General features: G+C 36.1%; 1 protein-coding gene across 1 annotated transcript in view; it reads left to right on the plus strand.

Moving 5' to 3' along the window:
- Window positions 1-23423, plus strand: part of PLD1 (phospholipase D1, phosphatidylcholine-specific) — a 175302-nt gene that overhangs the window by 143318 nt on the left and 8561 nt on the right. The window contains exons 24-25 of the mRNA XM_011998296.1: window positions 11933-12067; window positions 20096-20249. Of these exons, the coding sequence (XP_011853686.1) occupies window positions 11933-12067; window positions 20096-20249 (289 nt within the window). The remainder of the gene's footprint in view (window positions 1-11932; window positions 12068-20095; window positions 20250-23423) is intronic.

The raw sequence follows: 23423 nt of genomic DNA on the forward strand, positions 1-23423 counted from the left end.
TTTTATATATCTATCTTTCATATATATATGAAAAGATTTATTATGAGGAATTGGCTCAAGTAATTACGGAAGCTGAGAAGTTCCACAATCTGCAAGCTGGACACCCAGGAAAGCTGGGTATGTAATTCTCATCCAAGTCTGAAGGCCTGAGAATCAGAGGAGCCAATGGTGTTAATCGCAGTAAAAGGGTAAGAGCAGACCGAGATTCCAACAGAAGCAGAAAAGCAAGAATCAAAAGGCATGAATTCCTCTTCCATCTGTCTTTTGATCTCCTCTGGCGCTCAGTGGATTAGATGATGCCCACCAACATTGGGGAGGGCAATCTACTTTAATGAATCCACGGATTCAAATACAAATCTCATCCAGAAAACCCCTCACAGATACACTCAGAAACAATATTAAATGGACACCTCTTGGCCCAGTGTTGATATGTACCATTAATGGTATTGTATTAAAGACACAAACTCCCAAAACTGATTCTAGAAAAAATTGAAATTCTAAATAGAGCAATAACAAGTAAAGTGATTAATTTAGCAATCAATAATCTTCCTACAAAGAAAAGCCCAGGCCCAGTGGCTTTGCTAGTTAGTTCTAAAATCTGCAATAGAATTAACACTAATCCTTCATATACTTCCCCCCAAAAATAGATAGGAGAAAGGAATACAGTTACATGTTGCATAATGACATTTCAGTCAACAACAGATTGCAGCATGATGGTGATCCTGTAAGATTATAATGGAGCTGAGAAATTCCTATCACCAAATTATGCCACAGTCATACTCATGTCATGGTACAATTCCTTTATTTTTAAATAAATTTAAAAATTTAATGTAACCTAAGTGTACAGCATTTATAAGTCCACAGTAGTGCACAGTAATAATTTAGGTCTTCACATTTATTCACCACTCACTTACTGACACCCAGAGCAATTTCATTCATGGTAAGTGCTCTATGTAAGTGTATCATTTTTGGTCTCTTATACCATGATTTTACCATGCCTTTTCTATGCTTAGATTCACAAATACTTGCCACTAAGTTGCACTTGCCTACAGTATTCAGTACAGTATCATGCTGTACAGGTCTGTAGCCTAGGAGCAATAAGCTATACCATATAGCCTGAGTATGTAGTAGACTATATGATTAGTGTAGTAGGTTTGTGTGATTAAACTTTATGATGTTCAAACAGTGACAAAATCACCCAATGACACATTTTTCAGAATGTATCCCCATCATTAAGCAATGTATTACTATACTTCCCAACACATTCTATGAGTCCAGTATTATCCTGATACCAAAACCAGAGTCATTATAATAAAGGAAAAGGACCAGGTGCGGTGGCTCACACCTGTAATCCCAGCACTTTGGGAGGCCGAGGTAGGAGGATCAAGAGGTCGAGAGCATCCTGGCCAACATGGTGAAACCCCATCTCTATTAAAAATACAAAAATTAGCTGAGCGTGGTGGCCTGCAACTGTAGTCCCAGCTACTCAGGAGGCTGAGGCACGAGAATCGCTTGAACCTGGGAGGCGGAGGTTGCAGTGAGCCGGGGTTGCACCACTGTACTCCAGCCTGGGCGACAGAGTGAGACTCCATCTCGAAAAGAAAGCCACAGATCAATCAGATCAATATTCCTTGTGAATGTACACACAAAATTCCTCAGTGAAATACTACTAAACTGAATCCAACAATATAAAAAGGATTATACATCGTGACCAAATGGGATTTTTCCCAGGAATGCCTGGTTGGTTTTAACATCTGAAAATCAATCAGTGTGATGCAGCATGTTAATAGAACAAAGAAAAAAACCACAAATAATCATCTCATTAGACACAGAAAAATTATTTGGCAAAATAATTAAAACAAAACAAAAAAACCTCAACAAACTAGGAATACATGGAAACTTCCTCAGTCGTATAAATGGTATTTGTAGATGTCACATATAACTGACATCATACTTAATGGTGAAATACTGAAAGCTTTCTCCTCTATGATCAGTGACGAGATGAGAAAGTTCACTCTTGTCAACATTGTACTGGAGGTTTTAGTCACAACAATTGAGCAAGACAAATACATTTTTTTAAAGGGAAAGGAACAGGAAGAATAAAACTACCTCTTTTTATAGATGACATGATCTTGTATGCAGGAAATTCAAAGGAATTCACACATACTATTACAGATAATAAATTAGTCTAGCAATGTTTCAAGATACAAGATGAATATTCAAAAATCAATTCACTTTTATACTCTAGCAATGAATAAACTGAAAATGAAATTAAGAAAACAATTCGATTTAAAATAGCATCAAAAGAATTAAATATTTAGCAATAAATTTAATAAAGGCAGTGGAAGATACATATGCTGAACATAATAAAATATTGAAAGAGATTAAGGAAGATCTAAATAAATAAGAAGATACTCTGTTAATGGATTGAAAGACTTGGCATTGTTAAGATGGCAGTACTCTCCAAATTTATCTATACATTCAACACAATCCCTATCAAAATCCCAACTACCTTTTTGCAAAAAATTGACAAATCCTAAAGTTAATTTGAAATTTCAAGGCATTTAGCATTGCCAAAACTATCTTGAATAAGAACAAATTGGAGGTGTCACATACGTGATTTCAAAACTTGCAGCAAACCTACAATAATAGTGTGACTTACAGATCAACTGAATAGAGTTGAGAATCTAAAAATAGTTCTTATGATTATGGTCAATTAAATTTCAGCAAAGTGGTGCCAAAACAATTCAATGGAGAAAGAATAGTCTTTTCAACAAATGGTGCTGGAAAAACTAGATATCCACGTGCAAAAAGAAAAAAAAAAAGTTGAACCCCTACCTCATATCATATACAAAAATTAACTCAAAAGGGATCAAAGGCCTGAATATAAAAACTAAAACTATACATTTCCCAGAAGAAAATAATAGGCACAAATCCTTGTGACAATGGCTTCTTGGATTTTACACCAAAAGCACAAGCAAACATATAAAAATAGATAATTTGGATTTCATCAAACATGAAAGCTCGAAAGCCTTTGTGCTCCAATGAACATTATCAAGGAAGTGAAAACACCCCACAGAATGGGAGAAAACTGTTTGCAAATCATATATATAAGGGACTAGTGTACAGAATGTATAAAGAATTCTTACAATTCAATAATAAAAATAAAAGTAACTCAAAAAATGAAAAAATGGGCCAAGGATCTAAACAGGTGTTTTTCCAAGTAGATATTCAAATGGCTGATAAGTACGTGAAAGAAAACTCAGTATCACTAATCACTAGAAATTCAACTCAAACCCACAATACAACCTCACACCTTCACATTCACTAGGATGGCAATAATAATAATAAAGTATTGGCAAGGATGTGTAAATAGTGGAACCTTAGCACATTACTGTTGGGAATGAAAAATGGTACTATTTCTTTGGAAAGCCGGTTTGGCAGTTCCGCAACAGTTAAGTGTAATTACCCTATAACCCAGCAGTTCTACTCCTTAACATTTACTCAGATATTAAAAACAAATGTCCACACAAAAATTTGTACACGAATGTTTATAGCAGCATTATTCAGAAAGCCAAATGTCCATTAATTGATGAATGTAGCAACAAAATGGGGTGTATCCATACAGTGGAGTATTATTTAGATGTAAAAAGGCTTGAACTGACACATGCTGCATCACAGATGAACCCTGAAGACCTTACGCTAAGTGAAAGAAGCCAGGCATAAAAGGCCACATATTGTCTGGTTTCGTTTTTATAACATGTCTTCAATAGGCAAATCCATAGAGCCAGTTAGTAGAATAATAGGGTGTAGGGGAGAGTGGAATGGGGTGTAACTGTTAATGAGTATAGGGATTTTTGTGGGGGTGATAAAAATGTCTTGAAATTAGATAGTGGTGATGATTGTACAGCCTTGGGAATGTACTACTTATAAAACATACTGATTTGTACACTTTAAAGAAGAGAATTTTATAGTATAAAATTTATAAATTGTAAGAATTTTTAAATGATTTGGAAACTTTAAATACAAATTTAAAACAGTGACAAATTAAAAATAGTGACAAGTCTTAATACATGTATATAATTTCAAAATATACATATACTGGTGTTGTGTGTTCAGCAATTTTTCACTGATGGTCTGCTCAACCTGCAAAACTTTTGAAAACAACTTTAGACAAAAGATATGTACATCACCAATAACGAATACTTCCAAAAGTTATATCTCATTGTATGTAGGACAGGGATTTGCTGGAGTATTATCTCTCTCTCTGTTTTCTGAAGGCCTAAAATGAAGATGACAGTGAATGAGTAAATTTATAAAAGATATATTGATAAAGTAAAATCGGGAAAACCATTCAGTGCTGGCAGTGGCTTGTAAAAAAGCACAGGTGAGGATATAGGAGAAGAAACAAAAAATCAAAACAAGCCTATTACGTTTTCAACAGTAAAAATGTCCTGGGCTTATTATAAGGTATTTCCTTTGGCTCTAGACCCTTTTCCTGCCTTTGCCTATTCAAGGGTACAAATTGGATTTTAACACAAGAAGTAATTTCAATGCTAAGCCTGTTTGTAAAAAGATTTCCAAGTACCTTGGGAACAGTCAAAAATAAGGCATCTCAGTGGGGAAAATGTTCATATGCTAGACAAAGAGAAAAGATTAATTACATAATGCCTGTTTCTAAAGTGCAAGGTTGTATTGTTGGCTTTGTTTTTGTATATGTAGTGGGTTTTAAATACATGGACTAGCTAATCTCTAATTGGATAGAGAAATATAGTTCTCTACTGTTTTAATTATTTAGAATAACAAAACTGCTGCTATGAATATGTTAAAATTCCTGAAAAGAAAACCAGCAACTATTAGTATGTAATTATCTGATACACCAGTCTTCAGAGATTTAATGTTTAATTTAAAGCATTTCTTTATCGTTTTTATAATTTTTGTTAATTTCGGTATTAGCAGCCAATTTAGTATGATTTAAGGGCCAGAAGTTTTCAATCAGGATTAGATATGTACATATACCAAGTGCTACCAGTTTTTAAGTAACAAAAGCCTGTAACAATTCTTGATGTCCTTTCACGAAATTTTCTTATAAATATCGAGTCTATTGTATTGAATTTCTCTTCTTTTTTTTTTTTTATTATACTTTAAGTTCTGGGGTACACGTGCAGAACATGCAGTTTTGTTACATAGGTATACACGTGTCATGGTGGTTTGCTACACCCATCAACCCATCACCTACATGAGGTATTTCTCCTGATGCTATCCCTCCCCTAGCCTCCCATTCCCCTGACAGGCCCCGGTGTGTGTGATGCACACACCGATGATCACAACAGGTATGTCCTGGGATCTGAATAAATCTCCAGGTTCTCAGATACCGCCATGACATTATATAACTTGGGACTCTTTCTTATACTTGTTTATCTATTTCTTCACATTAATGCTTGTATATGCTCCTGGTTTGCTTATATTTTCTTCAAAAAGCATATGTTTCTCTGGTATATCCTCATAACATAAATTAACATCACCAACTTTGTACCTATTACATGTTGAGCCAGTTTTTTTCACAGAATAAAGTACTGGCTGAAATATTTTCTCTATTTGTTTTTTCTTCTTTCCATATAGAGTTCATGGTGAATTTATTCACATCATAAATGGGCGTCCCCATAGCATTTGGCAGGCCACACTCGCATTTGTCCAAAATGTCCACTTTCTGGCTAGGAACCATTATCTTTCTTTTAGATCATGTTACTGGTACCAACTGTTAGCTCTCTTCCCAAGGCCATTTTTCACGAAGAAATAAAGATTTAATTACTTCATAAGAATTATTGCATAGTCAAGGATGAGTGGGAAGTAGGTATGGACTGTGGGCTGACAGGCTGTCTTACTAAGTGATGTTTTGCTGATACTCTCTAGGCCTGCTTTGACATGGCACATAGATGTGCTTTAGAAAATTACAAATATGACATGGCCTAAACCTTCAAGCTGCTGACAGCTAGTCAGTATCATTAATCTTAAAAAAAAATTAATTTTGAAATAATTTCAAATTTATAGAACAACTTCCAGGACTGCCATATATCCTTCATCCTAATTTCCCAGATGTTGTAATAATTTTACTTTCTTTGCTTTATCATTCTCTCTTAATACAAAGATACATTGATATATAGATGTTGGGAATTTTTTTTTTTTTTTAACTCTGAGTCGTTTTGGAATAAGTTGCAGCCATGATACCAATTTCCCCCTAAATATGTATGTGTGTTTCTGAGAAAATAAGGACATTCTCTTAAGCAAGTATAGGTCAATTATCAAAATAAATGAACATTGATATAATACTGTTATCAGTTTATAGAACTTACTGAAATTTTGCCAGTTGTCTTAGGAATGTTCATAGCAAAAGAGGGAAGAAGGCTTTTTCCTAGGCTAGAATTCAGTTCACAATCATTTGTGACATTAAGTTGTCATATGTCTTTATTTTTCTTTAATCTGAAATTATCTTTCAATCATTTTGATTGGGGGGGTGGCAGAGCTTTTTGATCTTGATGTTTTTGAAGAGTACAGACCAGTTGCTCTGTAGATTGTCCCTCAATTTGGGTACATCCGTTGTTTTCTCGTAATTAGATTTAGGTTATGCTTTTTTGGAGCAGTATCACAGAAGTGAGGTTGTGTTCTTACTGTAACATAGCAGGAACAACCTTACTGGTTATGTTAACTTTGATCACTTAGTGAAGGTGGTGTCTGCCAGAATTCTCCACTATTTTCCCCTTCATAATTAATAGTATTTTGTAGGAAAACACTTTAGGTGTATATAAATATCCTGCTTCTTATCAACCATTGACCTCCTGGTTTTAGCATGTGTTAATCATTCTCTGAATCAATTATTGTGATAGTTACCAAATGCTGACTTTCTGATTCCATCTTTTTTTTCTACATTTATTAGTTTCTTTTAAATTAATTAGTTGGAATTTTACTGTAAGGAAAGTTTTCCCTTTTTCCCCATTTATGTACTTATATTAGTATGGATTTACAGCTTCTTTTATTCAATGAGTTAAGATCTTGGAGTTCAGCTTGCCCAGGTTTGGCCAATGAGGGCCTTTTAAAGGTGGCTTGATGTTTTTTGGACATGTCCCCAGTAATCGTCTTCTTTTACTGGCACAACAAGGTGTCTCAGACTCATATATTCCCAACACTGGCCCTGCAATCAGCCATTTCTCCAAGGAACCTAGGTTATTTTAGTGAAAAATTGTATTTATAAAGCAAAATCTGGGTGCTAGATGTGATCACTGCTACTAGAATATCACTACTTTGGGCCTCTGTACACACACACAAACCTGTTCTCTCTCTTTCTTGTCATATGGATACCTCCAATTCCAATCCCACAACATAGGATTCCTTCTAGTCATCCTTCTCTTTATGTTTATACCTCCTTTCTTTCACAGTGAGAAACACAGCTCCCTAATCCGCAGCATATTTATGTATTTCCTCAACCTTACAATACACAGAAAATAATTTTGGGATTGCTGGCCCATACCACTGTGAAAAATGAATCTACTTACTAGAGTTTAACATTTGCTTATAGTGTTTTTTGCCTTTAGCCTAAGGGTGTACACTCAAATGTCTGTGATCAAAAGTAGTTGGATTATGTTGTTAACTTCATTTGCTTGGATTATGTTATTAACTTCATTTGGTTTGGTTCATTTGCTTTGGTTAATATTACATGTCAGGGTTTTTTTAAATCTCTCTTATTTTTTTTTGAATGCATGAGCTATGCTTCCAATAGCCAGAGCTATACAAAAAGTATATTTAGATAAATGCCATTCCTCTATACTTTCAGTTTCTACCCCAACCTTTTATCTTTTTCACCCTGTACTCATCCATCCCCTATTGGTAACTGGTTTCATCAGTTTCTAGGTTAATCTTGTGTTTCTTCTTGGAAAAATGCTCAGATAAGTGTATATGTTCTTATTTCTCCCGATCTCTTTCACAAAAAATATACTGCATATTCTCTTGTTCACCTTTTCTTTTCCATTTAACAGAATATCCTGGAAATCACCCCATATTAATTCACAGAGATCTTCATTTCTTTTTAACACGGCATAGTGTTCCATATGTGGATTTGCCATAGTTTATTCAATCACTTTGTTATGAAGGAGCAGTTAGATTAACTTCAACAACAATTATATGTTTCTAATAGAACTATATACAATGGGTAACTGTGTATATATTAATATATATGCATATATGTTCTTATTTGTTGGAGGTATATATTTAGAGTAAATTTCTAGAGTGGGATTGCTGGGTCAGGAGGTAAACACATAGGTAGCTTTGTTAGATACTGCTAAATGACCCTTCAAAAAATTTGTACAAATTTGCATTTTTATCACCAGTATATGAGAGTCTGGCTTCAACCCATTCTCACTAACAGAATATGTTGTCCTACTTTTTATTTTTTGCCAGTCTTATTAGATATGAAATGGTTTCTCAATGTCATTTTTATTTGCATTTCTGTCATTATGAGTCAACATGGATATCTTTTCAAATGTACCTTTTTTGTGTGTGAATTGTCTATTCATGTCTTTTGCCCATTTTTCTATTAAGATTTTGATTTTCTTTTCCCTTCAATTATTTAGAGTTCTTTATATGTTAGGATTATCACCTCTTTTATCTGTGACATATACCGCAAATACTTTCTCCTAATTTGTCTTCTGCCTTTTGTTTTTTGCTGGTGGTGTTTCGTGTCATGCAAATGTGTTGTTATTTTTTTAATCTAACCAATTTACCAATCTTTTCTTTTCTTTTTTTCTTTTTTCTTTTTTTTTTTTTTTTTGCGTTTGGATACTTACAAAGTCTTTCCTACATTTGAGGTAGAGAGGAATTCACGCTTGCTTTCTTCTATCACTTGTCTGATTTCATTTGCTTACATTTTTATCTCTGATCCATTTGGAGTTTATTCTTGATAAAAAAATTTTGGAGTTTTATCTTTTTCAGGTGGCTATGGAACTGTACTAGCACCTTTTATTTAAAAGTCCTCGTCCTTATCATTTGAGCTGTTTCCTTTATCATATACAAAATTTCCTTATGTATTTGCATCTCTTTTTGGACTTTCTATCCCATTCACTGGTTTATCTATTTATCTGCTAGATCTGCACTGTTTTAATTATACACACTTTATAGTATATGTTAATATCTGATAGGGCTAATGACTCATAGCTTTTCTCTTCTGTTTTTCTCAATTTATTCTTGCATGTTTATTTTTTCCATACAAACTACAGGTTATCTAACTCCATGAAAACTTGTTGATATTTTTTCCATTACAATACATTAGATTACATTACATTAATGTGATCTCATGTAATGTAATGAGATCACATTAAATTTATAAATTAACCTGGGAAGAGGTGACATCTTTATAATGGTGAATTGTTCTATCCCAAATTGTTCTATCCCAGAACAAGAGCAATCTTTCCATTTGCTCAAGTCTACTCTTGTGTCTTGATAGTGTTTTAACTTTTTCTTTATAAAAGTTTTGCACATGAACCATTAAGTTTATCTCTTTTATTTTGTTGTCATTCTAAATGGGGCTTTGTCTGTGATTATATTCTCTAAGTGGTTATTGTTTTGTGTGTATAAAGGCTGTTGATTTCTATATGTTAATTTATATCCTGTTATTATATTTAATATTTTTATTATTTGATATAATTTTATTACTGATTCTTCAGTTATGTTTTCATAGTATCTGCAAGTGGGGATGACTTTACTTTTTATATGATTTCTCTTACACAACTGTATTGGCTGATACTTCCAAGGCAATGCTAAATAGTATTGAAATTATTATATACACATATACATATAAATGTATAATACATATATTATATATTTTTTCAGCATGTTAAGAAAGTATTCATCATTTCCTACTTTCTTCATTGCTTTTATCAGGAGTGGATACTGAATTGTGTCAAAAGCTTTCCAGCATCTGTTAAGATAATTATTTTTCTCCCTAGATTGGTCAATTTAATGTCTAATAATGGATTTCCTTATATTGAGCAGACTTGCATCCTGGAATACATCTCACTTGGTCATGGTGTATTATTTTCTTAGTGTATACTAATCTTAAATAATTATCAAAGCTCTATGGCAGTGTCATTCAAAAACAATATCCCCTAGGGAACTTACTGAATTGATTTCTGCTGAATCAGAATTCTGGGAATAGTCACAGGAATCTGCTTTTAACAAGTTCCATAGAGGTGGTCTTCATGCACTCTGAGAACCACTGGTCTTCTATATTGTTCAATGTGAATTTTAATGGAAATTACTATAAAAAAATACTTACTTTAGCAAAGGACTTGCTCCATGATTCCTTTGAAAAGCTGCTTTGTATCTTAAACTTATAAATTCTAGATCATGATGCAGCTGTAGGAGAGTAGATGATACAGAGAAATTAAAAGGTAAAATATTTTTTAGTTTCAGCTGGCACACATTTATTCAGCTTTTTTTTTTTTTTTTTAGCACTGTGAATGGATAAGAATACCAAGATGTGTAAGATCCAGTTCCTGTATAACAGTAGAATAAATTGAGGATTACATAAATATTTGTAAGATACTAGGCATTATGTTAGAAACGTTATCCAGGAATTTTATAGGTCTGAGGGGCTTAATAAAGGAAATGGATCAGAAAATACTTAAAAAAGGAGGTGATTCTTCAGATGAAGCATCTTTCCAATATAACATTAACAAATAGGGGAACAAGTTGATTGCAAAAATCTCATTTACATGAAACTTTTTAGAAATGCATCTCTTACACACGATGCACTAGTATACCAACATTTCAACTCTCATCAAACACAGCTATACAACATCACTCATATGTATATGAGGGGAAAGCTATCTCTAAATGCAGGCATCTCTGTACGTAACCTATGAATGGATTTCTTTCCAAGATACCCAGACTTAATAGAAACACTGAATAGTTTCAGTAGCAAAATAGAAACCATCAGTAATAAATGGAAACTTCAGTAAATGGGAGATGAACTGCCACCTTTCTATGCTTCGAATTCTCTTAAAGACAAAAAAAAAGACCAAAAAAAAAAAAAGTATGCTCTCTTGATATTAGAATTTGTGATGGTTTGGTTCCACTCCATTTATTCTTGGTATCAGACTTTGCTTATCCAAGACAACTGCTGTGTGGGAGAAAGACCGTAAAATCCTGTGACTAACACTCACACTAGGGGTCATGATTATGAGCTGGCTTAGTATGGAATGCATTTCTTCTCATCATCTGAATGGCCCCCACGTGATGAGATGGAGGGCAATATTTTAAAGTACAAACCTGGTGCTGCTTGCTCTGAAGAAAATTCTAAGTCTAATGTAGTAAGGATTCTTCTGTTTCCTAATTTTAATGATCTAAAGGGAGGAATGGTTTTTATTGCCAATATTTTTATTTACCCAATGTCTGCAGAATTTAACTGATGCTTCATGCTGAATGTGCTACAAATGATGTAGCATCAGGTGGTTTGTCACACACCTTGCATCTGATTCAAACTGCAGCAAGTGTCAAGCAGGATAGAAGCAAATGTCACACTGAAGTCTTGGTTAATCTATTCTGGCTCAGCGTTCACCATCACTCTTCAGTAGTTAACTCATCAAATCATTGAAATAAAATGTTCATATTCGAATAGCTTTTTGGATTGCCTTAGCAAAGGGAAGACAGAAGACACTTCAGTTAAAAAAAATATATATATATAGAGCCATTCAGATTGACAATATGAAATTCAGATACCAAAAAAAAATCCTGGATGAATTCTGAAATAGAAAAAATATACATATAATATACAATCTATTCTGAACAATCCAAGTAGTATGTTTTGAGAAACAATAAGATTTAATGTATATTTATTGAGCTTGGTCACATTAATTTTAATAATTTCTTTTTAAATTTGCAGTTGGCAATCAGTGGATAAATTACATATCATTCTGTGGTCTTAGAACACATGCAGAGCTCGAAGGAAACCTAGTCACCGAGCTTATCTATGTCCACAGCAAGTTGTTAATTGCTGATGATAACACTGTTATTATTGGTAAGTACAGTATATGGTCTATTATTGTATTCCTTGCCAGTTGACTTACCCCATGCAAAAATGTTTGCTGCGATTCCTCCTAAGCTTCCCTTGCATTTGAAAGAGATAGTAACATCATCTCTAAAACATTTCTGAAGCTATCCTTTTCTCTTATGTCCTTTCTAACCCATCTGTTGAAATTGTTATAGATACAGAATAGGTGTATATATTTGTGGGGTACATACGACGTTTTGATACAGTCATACAATGAGTAACAATCACATCAGGGTAATTGCGGTACCCATCACTTCAAGCATTTATCATCTCTTTGTGGACTAAACTATTTTTATTTATGAAGAATCAGAGATACAGAGCAATTAAAGGGACTTCGTGAAAATTGCAGCATCCAGGGGCAGCTGTTTAACCCGGCAGTCCAATAATGTGCCAGATTTCACTAATTCTTTATTACTCCCTTATTTTTTTTAATTTTTAAAGCTATTTTTGAGATGGGAGTCTCACTGTGTTCCCAGGCTGGTCTCAAATGATTCTTCTACCTCAGCCTCCCGTGCGCTGGGATTACAGGCCTGAGCCACCACACCCGGCTATCCCCTTATTTTTATTTACAATCCAAGTGCCCAGATTTCAGGGATTGGTGGGGGGATAAATGAGGAGGGAAAGTGTATCTTAAGTGAGTACCTTGTGGTAATTCGTATGTGTTTACACTACGTCCACCTAACCATTACCACAGATCTGAAGTTGTACAAAAGTCGAAATCAGAAGGATGGTAAAGTATTGCTGCCTCTATGCATGCCATTATTTTTCCTAACATGTATGTTTTGCATGTCATTAATTAGGATGTAGAGCAGTCCAACTTTGTTGATGTGCGTGGGTGAAGTGGGTATTGTGTACTAATGGTGGGACGTAGCCCTACACTAAGGTCTGCAGTCTTTTCTTGTCAAGGATACACAGAGGATTTTTCCAAAGGTCTCTTCCCACTGACAGATTCAGGAGAGTTACTCTCCTAAATAACTTGTACATTCTACCTAAATTAGATTAGTTTGATCAGAGAGGTAGATGTTCAGCTTCCTTCTTTTATACACACAGAAAGCTTCATTCTTCCATCATTGAATTATTTTGACTTCTAATATTAATATTGTATAAAATGCATATTGGAAGTCCAGGATGACAGAGTATAAATAACCAACGAGATAAATGAGGTAACCAGTGTGGGGCATGTTATTTAGGGAGATGACCAACCAGATAAATGAGGTAACCAGTGAGGGGCATGTTATTTAGAGAGATATCTCCCACTAATGGGAATTCTGCTCATCTGTTTCAAATAAAATGTAGTTTATCAGCTTGAATAAGATACTTTCCTATTATTCAAGAAACTAAATGCCATGGAGTATTTTGAAAATTTTGGACAATAAATATGCTTTCTATTCTCCACCGAGAAAAGGAAAAATATCTCATATCTGAGAGTAGTAAGACTGTCTTATCTGGAACATGATTTGAAGAGAAAAGAAACAGTTCTAAAGCTGGAAACGGTGTAAACCACAGTATGGTGAGATACATACACACACCACACACACAGACACACACACACACAGACACACACACTTTTAATATTTGTATAGCACATCAAAATAATATTGTTCTTTTATCTCCTCGTCTATAGCCAGAAACTGTGTAAACCACAGTATGGTGAGATACACACACGCGCGCGCACACACACACACACACTTACTTTTAATATTTGTATAGCACATGAAAAAGTATTGTTCTTTTATCTCCTGGTCTATAGGGATAAAAGCTCTTTAGGAGTTTATTTTTTTCCCCCACTTGCTCTAATACACAAGATTTCATTTATTTCTCCTGAGCTCCTCTGACTTGCTCTTCAAAAGCAAACCTCAGAATACTTTTGAATTAAATTTGACAATGACAGTAAGAAATAAAAACTATTGATGTTTCCTGAAATGGAAAAATGAAAATAAACAAAGCCACATGTTTCTTCACCAAGATTTCAGAAGCCTTGAAGTAAAAACTGACAGATGTAAATATTTTTTTGAAAGGTCATTTTGACTTTTAGCCTCGTTTACTTTACATGAAGTATAAATACAAATTAGTTTTCGGTAACAGAGCTAACAGTTGAATAAATTTGTTCAGGTTTTTAATTGACTTATTTTCTGGAAAAGTCTCTAAACCCTCAAAGACTCCAATTTCTTTTGTTTAGCAATACTTTATCAATTTTGCACACAATTCTTACACATTCTCTTGAAACTGAGGATGTGGCCCTGGGAGTCTAAAGAGGTCTTACTTGCTAGTCCATGGAGGCTGAATTCCTTTTTTCCTTCCCCAACTGCCTTAGAGAATCAATTTCTCCCAAGGAAAAAAATCCAAAGTTTCTTTTGTTCTTTTTATCTTGGTGGAAATTCAAGAATAAGCAGGTTTATTGTTACTGTTCTAACACATTCACCCTATTTAAGTTCCTAACACAGAAAACAGTATTTAAAATTCTCAGAGAGGAATTTGAGAAGTTAGTTTGAGAATATGTTACAGGTGTTAGGCAAGTATTTAAACATTTAAAGGAGATTTAAGTAATGTATGATTTATTTTTCTTCCATGGCAAACTTATGCCAGAAAGATTGAGTAGCTGACATGAGAAAAATGACCGTTTATCTTCACTTTACTCCTCATGAGGAAATATTTGTTTTCTCACACTGAAGATCGCTTTTGTGCATAGCTTTAATTGCCTGTGGCCCTGGGTAACCCTGCTGGTCATGAAATCTGTGACCAACTCCAGTTTTCTTACCCATCTTAATTTTAGCCTTTAACCAGACACACATTTATTTGGTTTCCTAAACAAAGCCAAGCTACCCTTCAAGTAAAATTTAAGCCTATCCTGATGATTAAGTGAAATGGTTGTTTTTAATGTTCACTAACCTGCTGCAAAGCACAATAGAGAGATGCGATACGTGAATAAAACAGCGCCACTGCCCTCCCAGAGATCACGGGCTGGAGGAGAGGCAGCTACTCCTTCCATATGAGAACAGAAACACTAGGATGGACGTGGCCGAACAGGAACAAGAAGGTTCAGGGGCAATCAACAAGTATGAGTAGGAGGAGAAACTAAGTCGAGGTCATGAGTCTCAGGATTTAAAGGGCAGGCTTCACTGTGGCAGATGAGAGTCTGGAATTGAAGGGCTGCCCCAGTAAAGAGGGGGATATTTCCTCATGTCTGCAATTTACTTTTAAATGGATCAAAACAAAAATATGAATTGACGATGGATACAGGGATGAAGTGGTATACCAATGCCTGGTTCTTATTTTTAGAAATTATGATCTAGTTGGTCTGGTTTGGGGTCAGGCATCTGGGTTTTTTTGGTTTGGTTTTTGGCATCGGTATTTTTAAAAAGTTTCCTTGTTAGCCTTCCTAGGTAATGCTCCTGTGTGGTCAGAGCTGAGAACCTCTGACCTGGAGGCAAAGGAAATACAAGTAGGTAGAGAAGACAGAGTCGCCCAGTGTGCTCAATAGAAGAACCAGTTTTCCTTTAAAACGAACTAAAATGGGGTAGAGTTGGTGCGTTCGTTTTCCATTACTGCTGTAACAAATGACCACAAACTTAGTAACTTAAAACAATACAAATTTATTATCTGACACTTCAGTAGGTTAGGTTTAGTAGGTTTAGTCTTGTGAGTCCCACAGGACTAAAATCAGAGTGTGAGCAGGGCTGTTGCATTCTTCTAGAGGCCATTAGGGAGAGTCCATTTCCTTGCTTCTAGAGGCTGCCCACATTCCTTGACTCATGGCCCCTTCTTCCACCTTTAAAGTCAGCAACATTCTATCTCTGAAAAACCCCCAAAAGTCTCAACCCATTCTTCTGTAATCATAACTCAGTCTGATTCCCTTTCACTTTTACAGACCTTATGATTGTATTGGGTCCACCTGCATAATCCAGGCTGCTCACCCTATTTTTAAAGTTAGCTGATTAGCAACCTTAATTCCATGTGCAGCCTTAGTTCCCCTTTGCCATTGAACATATATTCACAGTTTTTGGAGATTTGAACATGGACATTTTGGAGAGCTGCTATTCTGCATACCACATAAGGATTCACAATTTCTGAGTGAGACACACAAAACAAGTACAAACCACAAAGGAAAGGAAAGATAAATCCAACTGCATTAAAATTCAGAAATTTCTTCATTAAAAGTACTGTAAAGGGGAATAAAAAGATAAACCACAAACTGAAATAAGATATTTGCAACCCATTTAATATACAGAGCACATAAAAAACTCCTATAAATCAATAAGAAAAAACAAATGTCCAAAGAAAAATGGGCAAAGCAATTGTATAGGAACTTCACCAAAAAGAACATACCCAAGCCTCATAAGCATATGAAAAAATGTTCCTTCTCATTAACATGAGACAAATAAGAGTTTTTAAAAATACCAGACTGGCAAACATTTAAAAGTGGGGCAGTCTGAGGATTGGCATGGCTGTGGAGCAATACAGACTCCCCTCCACGGCTATTGGGAGTATAAGTTGGAAAACATTCTGGTGTTATCTAGTAAAGTCATACACCCTGCAGCTTAGCAACCCACGCCTACATACAGAGCCTAGGAAACTCACACATGTCTGTACCAAGAAACAAATTCACAACTATGTACAGCAGAATTGTGCATCACAGCAAAACTCTGGAAGCAACCCAAACATCCATCAATAGCAGAATAAATAAAGAAATCCCTAGTATGTTCATTCAAGGAAAAGAAATGCATTATAATTATGTGCAGATAAATCTCAAAGACATAATACTGAAAGGAAGAAGCAAATCTCAAAGGACTATCTGCTATATGATTCCATTTATATAAATTAAAAACAAGTCAGAAATAAACTCTTCCTTTTGTTGTTTAGGAAAACATTCAGAGCGTGATGAATACAAAATTAAACATCAAGTCTTCCTCTTGGGGAGGGAAGAGCATGCATGGGAAGGTGCACAAAGCCTTCTGGGATGTGGTAATATTGTTTTTGGCCTGGGTAATAAATTCAGTGATGACTATTTTATTATTGCTTAAGTTTTACACACATGGTTTCATATAGCCTTTTGTATTTTGCCGTATTTCACAATTTTTAGACTGTTTTCTAATAGCAGACTCAGAATAGGTCATATAAACAACAAGGATGTTTATAGAGTAAAAGATCAAAACTCCCCTTATTTTCTTCTGTCTCTTCACTGAAAAGCACCTACTATTGTTAACAGTTCAGTGTGTATCTTTCTAGATCTCTTGTTCTGTCTTCTTCCTCATATGTTATATAAAAATAGGGTAATACTACAACTGTTGTTCTGAATTTGATTTTCAGAATACAGGAATGAATGGAGGGAGCATTTACATCCATCATAGCTTATTATATCTAATTTATTCATTCATCTAAAATTTTCTCATTTCTTTCTTCACATGCCTATTAAATAGTAGCCAACACACTTATTTAATGTGGTGAAGAGTCAGTGCTCTGAGTAACTCCATTTTGGCCCTTAAAATACAAGAACCACACCCTCTGTCTAATAATTCCAGCTCAGAACACTGGGAATGTGGGGGCCCACCGTGGTGGGAGAGGAATGGGGGTGGGTGGGAGAGTGTGTGTGTGGAGGGAGCTCTCCAGGCTGGCTCCCATCCCGGGTTCTCCTGACCCTAAACAAAGCAGTGATGTCAGTTCAGCCCAGCAGTCCCCGCCTGACAGCGGCCTCTGCTGGCTCCAGGGGCACAGTGAAAGTCCTAAAGTAGCACTATGGGTTCCTACAGTTCACACATGGGGCGATTAAGCCAGAGAGGAGGCTCCTTTAAACAAATGCTACGTTCCATCAAATGGTCAGTTCCTATGGCAGCATTCTCCGGTGCAGATATTATAGAGTTAACAAGGATCTGATGATAATGCCAGTAATAATTAACATTTGTAGAGCAGCTTATAAATCATTAAGTGCTGTCACATGGTCTTACTTAATTCCCACAACAACCTTACAAGGTCTATATTATTCTCTCAATTTATGAAAGATTATGTTAAAGCTGAGAAAGATTAAGTGAATTGCCCAAGTTAATGTTGGGTCAACTGTCAAGCTCAAAGATATAGCTGCAAATTTTATAGCATAACCACGATGTAAGTATATGTATAAAGGATGGTTTGTTGCTAACAAAACAAAGTGTTTCAAAGGTTCCCACTTTTCAGCACTCCAGTAGCATTCTCACATTTCTGTAGGGTGCTCAATCCTTTCTGTGTTACCCAGGGCACCATGGGGCACCACTCACATCCATAGTCATCATAGCTTTAGGTATTAACTACGTGACAATATTCTGGCAAAAGGCAGTAAAGTCTCTTCAGGAAAGGGCAGCTTGTCTCATTCATCTCATCCTTTGAGCTCTGGCAGGGCTGCTGTCACCTTATAGCTCTGGCTGCTCCAGTGAGAGGGCCTCCGGGATGCCTGTTCAACCTGCCTCTTCTGCTCCACGTCTGAAGAAGCAGTGGAGTTGTTGCAGCTAGAGCAAGAGGAACAAGAATAGTCAGGCCCTTTCTGTCGTTTGTAGGACACCTCAAGGATTCAAACGTGTGAATCTGCAGAGATTAATGCAAAAAAAAAAATATGATGAGGTTCCTGAATACACAGCAGACGACTGCAGAAAGTACAGATTGAACTAATAGCAAAATATTTGCCCTTCATATGTGAAAGTCAACATTCTCAGCTCATTTGGATTTAAAAATAAAATAGATTCCTCAAATGAACAAGGTATTGAGCTAATAAAGAGAATTAATAATTTTAAAAAATAGAATGGAGGAAAACTGATACAGAAGCTATTGGCATGCTACACAAGTGAGGGAGGCAAGAAAACAGAAAGCCCAAAGCCACAAAAGACAATCTGTATTTGACATTATACTCTATTGATTATGAAGGTACTCTTGAGTTTTGACATTCACAGTTATGTGACTATGAGTTAAAGTCTACAGAGAGCCTGATTCTTAACTCCAAAAGCAAAGCCATCTTTCCTACTGAACTGGTAGGCATGCCTTTTTTCAAGTGCTTGATGATTATATCAGTTAGAATCTTTTGTGCCACAAGAGAGAAAACTCAACTAGAAAAAACAAAAAAAGAAAAAACTCAACTAGAAGTGTGTGAAACAATAAGGAACAATGTACAAAATAAATTATTTCACACAACAGAAGGTAAGACTATTCAAAGGTTGGCTAACTGAATGACTTAAAGACCCAGAATCTTCCTTCTTTTTTAATTTTTGTTTTTCTGTTTGTTTAGAGATGAAGTCTTGCTCTTTTGCCCAGGCTGAAGTGCAGTGGTGCATTTATAGCCCACTGCAGACTTGAATTCCTAGACCCAAGCAATCCTCCTGCCTCAGCATTCCGAGAAGCTGGGACTACAGACACGCGTCACTCAGGCACTGACCACACTCAGCTACTTTTTAAAAACTTTTTGTAGAGACCAGGTCTCGCTATGTTGTCCAGGCTGATCTCAAACTCCTGGCTTTAAGCGATCCTCCTGCCTTGGCCTCTCAAAGCGCTGGGATTTCAGACTTGAGCCACCATGCCTGGCTCTTTTTTCTGCTTAGCATTTTTTTTAAAGCTTTTTTGTTTGTTCTCTAGTGGTTGTAAAATGACTGCAGCAGCTCCTGGAATCATGTCTTCTTCCAACCCTTCAAGCCAAAATATCCAAAGGATGGAAGAGACAGAATCCATTTTTTGTGTGTTTATACAAAGGGGAAACTCTTTCTCAGAAGCTTTCCTTCATGTCACATTGGCTAGCACCATGTCAAGAGCCCATTTCTAAGCCAGTCACTAATAAAAATAATGAAATTACCACGGCTGGCTTAGGCTGATTAAGATTCACCCCTGGGTGAAGGAGGGCCCCACCTCCCTAAAAACACATCTTCCCTTGATAACCTGGACAAAATTACGGTTTTGTTAGCAAGGACCAATTGAGTGGGGAGGGCAACCAACAGTGTCTGCGAGGTCAGGAAGGTCGTTCAGCTTCGCTGTTTCTCCTTACAGGCTCTGCCAACATAAATGACCGGAGTATGCTGGGAAAGCGTGACAGTGAAATGGCTGTCATTGTGCAAGATACAGAAACGGTTCCTTCAGTAATGGGTGGAGAAAAGTACCAAGCTGGCCGGTTTGCCCAAGGACTTCGGCTACAGTGCTTTAGGTCAGTCCGCCAAAGTATGTCTCTCTGATGTATTTCCACTGCAGCGGTGAACGCAGCGCTGAACTCTGGCCCTGAACACACGGGTCATCCTAGGTTCTTCTTCGTCTAAAACAGTGTGTCCCAGAATATAGGATATGTACCACCAGTAGTATGAGAAATGACTTTAGGTGGTACGTGAATAGTTTTTATTTTAATAGCTTTTTATTACTGTCACGTGCAGTAGAAAAAACTGCAGTGGTGGTGCGCTTACAGCTCATTGCATCCTTGAATTCCTAGGCTCAAGCAATCCTCCTGCCTCAGCATTCCGAGTAGCTGGGACTACAGGCACGCATCACCACACCCAGCTAAGTTTTTAAAGTTTTTGTAGATACCGTGTCTCGCTGTGTTGCCCAGGCTGGTCTCAAACTCCTGGCTTTAAGCGACCCTCCTGCCTTGGCGTCTCAAAGCACTGGGATTACAGACGTGAGCCAATTAAATACTAGTCCTTAACTGATTTAGGACTAGACCAGGTCAAACCCTCCAGCTTCCATTTAAGTTTTTAACATCAAATTAATTCCAGTAATACAAGGATATAATAAAAATTATTGAGGGAGTATGCCAGTGACTGCTGGTGTAAAATTTAAATGTAGGAACTTCTGTTTTCAGGTTTAAAATGACTCCAGGTGTCAGACATCCCTGATCTTTGGCAAGAAGATGCTACTTTTAAACTAATCTGTGGTGAAGCAGAGAGAATACTGGGCTAGAAAACTGGACTCGTTTAGGCTGTGTGATCCTAAATAAGTCCATTCAGTAAAGTGTTATTTAGAACTTTCTAGGGCTGGGCTGTAACTGTCCGCGTCGCCTGTTGTCTATTCTCAACAGAGTGGTCCCTCTAGAACCTTCTAGATCATGTTGCTTCTCTGGTCACTACTGTCCAATGGCTTCTTATCTCACAAGGAACAAGTAATATAATCTCATCTCCTTTCACTCTTTCCCTTGCTCCCTACAGACACTCATTTCCCCACTGGCTGTGGAACACCCTAACTACTCTCCCAACTCTAGGCCTTTGCAGGAAGTCCACAGTTTTATGATTCTAGAACTATATTTGCCATGAGGCAGTTTTGGTGCAGCCTCTATAGTGGGATGCAGCAGGTGGCCCTGATATAGTTAAGGTCAGGACTTTATGCTCTTCTGGGAAGGGCACTGCACCGCAGCCTGTTGTTTTCTTTGTGTTAATGCTCCCTTTTGGAAACTGGCTCACTTGCAAATGGGCGCTCAGCGAGCACTTAACTCCCTGCAAAGGCAGAGGCCACTTCTCTCATTCCTACCAGTCCAGACTTTGGCTTCCAAGACCAACAGAAGCCTCAGTTGTAGAGACATTCATTCTGCTCTCTCTGTCCAAGTAGCTCAAAAAATCCATCCCTCAAAATCTGTCAATACCTTCTAACAATGTTTACTGCTGTATTTATTGCCTTTGTTACTACTTGTTTTGCCAGTAAGAATATTTTCAAACCATTGATAATTCAACTAGCTTCTAATGTTAATTTGTTTTGTTTAGCAGAGGAGAATTTAAAAATTGGTACCCTGCCAATTAACCCATTGATTGCCTACTGCAGCATATGTAGAAGACAAATACTTCTTTTTGTAAGCTGGAATGTATGTCATATCTTTACAGTTCTGTGAGAACTTAAGAATTCTCTTTAAAGTCATGAGTTTCTTTATAACTTTTTAAATATATAATAATTATAGCAGGTAGTGGTTTTTGATTACAGCACATTTTTATGTACAAATTTGGCAAATACAGAAAACCAGTAAGAAAATTAAATTCATCTGTAATACCATTACCCTGTGCTAACAGTTTTAACATTTGATTTATGTCATTCTACTTTTTTGTTTATATAGATACTAATATACTGTATTCCTTTTTTAAAACAAAATTAGAATTTTGCAAGCCTACGTGTTTTTTTATTATTTAAAAAATGTTTCACACATTTTCCATGTCATCGAGTATTCTTCTATAATCTGTTAATGGCTACATTATGTTTTATTGTATGTGTATGTCATAATTCCTTTAATCCCTCATTGTTTGGCAGATATTTTTGCTAATATAAAAAAATGGGTATGTTTGTAGATACCTTCTTGTTCACCTTCTTAATTGTCTTCTTTGATCTCTTCTTGTTATATCACTAACAATATTTTAGAGGGCTTATTCCTCCTATCTTGACTGAGTTTATTTAATCTTCACCAATTTGTTAGATTTTGCATGGAATTTCACCATTTTAATTAACATTTCTTAGAGTTAAAAATGTATTTATTAGCTATGCATAATTTTTTTCACGAATTGCCTAGCTTATTTGTGTCCTTTGCCCATTATGCTGGAAGGTTTAACTTTCTTTTTTTTTATTATTTTTATACAATTAAGGAGTACAGGTACAGTTTTGTTACATGGATATATTGTGTAGGGGTGAAGTCTGGGCTTTCAGCGTAACTATCACTGAAATAGTGTACATTGTACCCATTAGGTAATTTCTCATCCTTCACTACACCTCCTACCCTCCCACCTTTTGGAGTCTCCAACGTCAGTTTTACCACTCTGAATATCCACGTGTATGTACTGTTTAGCTCGCACTTATAAGTGAGAACATGCAGTATTTGACTTTCTGTTATTTCATTTAGGATAATGACTTCCAACTCCGTGCATGTTGCTACAAAATACATGATTTCTTTTTTTATTTTTTTCATTCAGTTGCATAAAGTTTTGTGTTCTTTTTGTTTTTTGTTTTTTTTTTAAATACTTTAAGTTCTAGGGCACATGTGCACAACATGCAGGTTTGTTACATACGTATACATGTGCCATGTTGGTGTGCTGCACTCATTAACTCGTCATTTACATTAGGTATATCTCCTAACGCTATCCGTCCCTCCTCCCCTCTTCTCCCTCCCCACAATAGGCCCCAGTGTGTGATGTTCCCCTTCCTGTATCCAAGTGATCTCATTGTTCCCACCTATGAGTGAGAACATGTGGTGTTCGGTTTTCTGTTCTTGCGATAGTTTGCTGAGAATGATGGTTTCCAGCTGCATCCATGTCCCCACAAAGGACACGAACTCATCCTTTTTTATGGCTGCATAGTATTCCATGGTGTATATGTGCCACATTTTCTTAATCCAGTCAGTCACTGATGGACATTTGGGTTG

The sequence above is a fragment of the Mandrillus leucophaeus genome, unplaced genomic scaffold (assembly GCF_000951045.1).
Source record: "Mandrillus leucophaeus isolate KB7577 unplaced genomic scaffold, Mleu.le_1.0 Scaffold566, whole genome shotgun sequence".
Lineage (NCBI taxonomy): Eukaryota > Metazoa > Chordata > Mammalia > Primates > Cercopithecidae > Mandrillus > Mandrillus leucophaeus.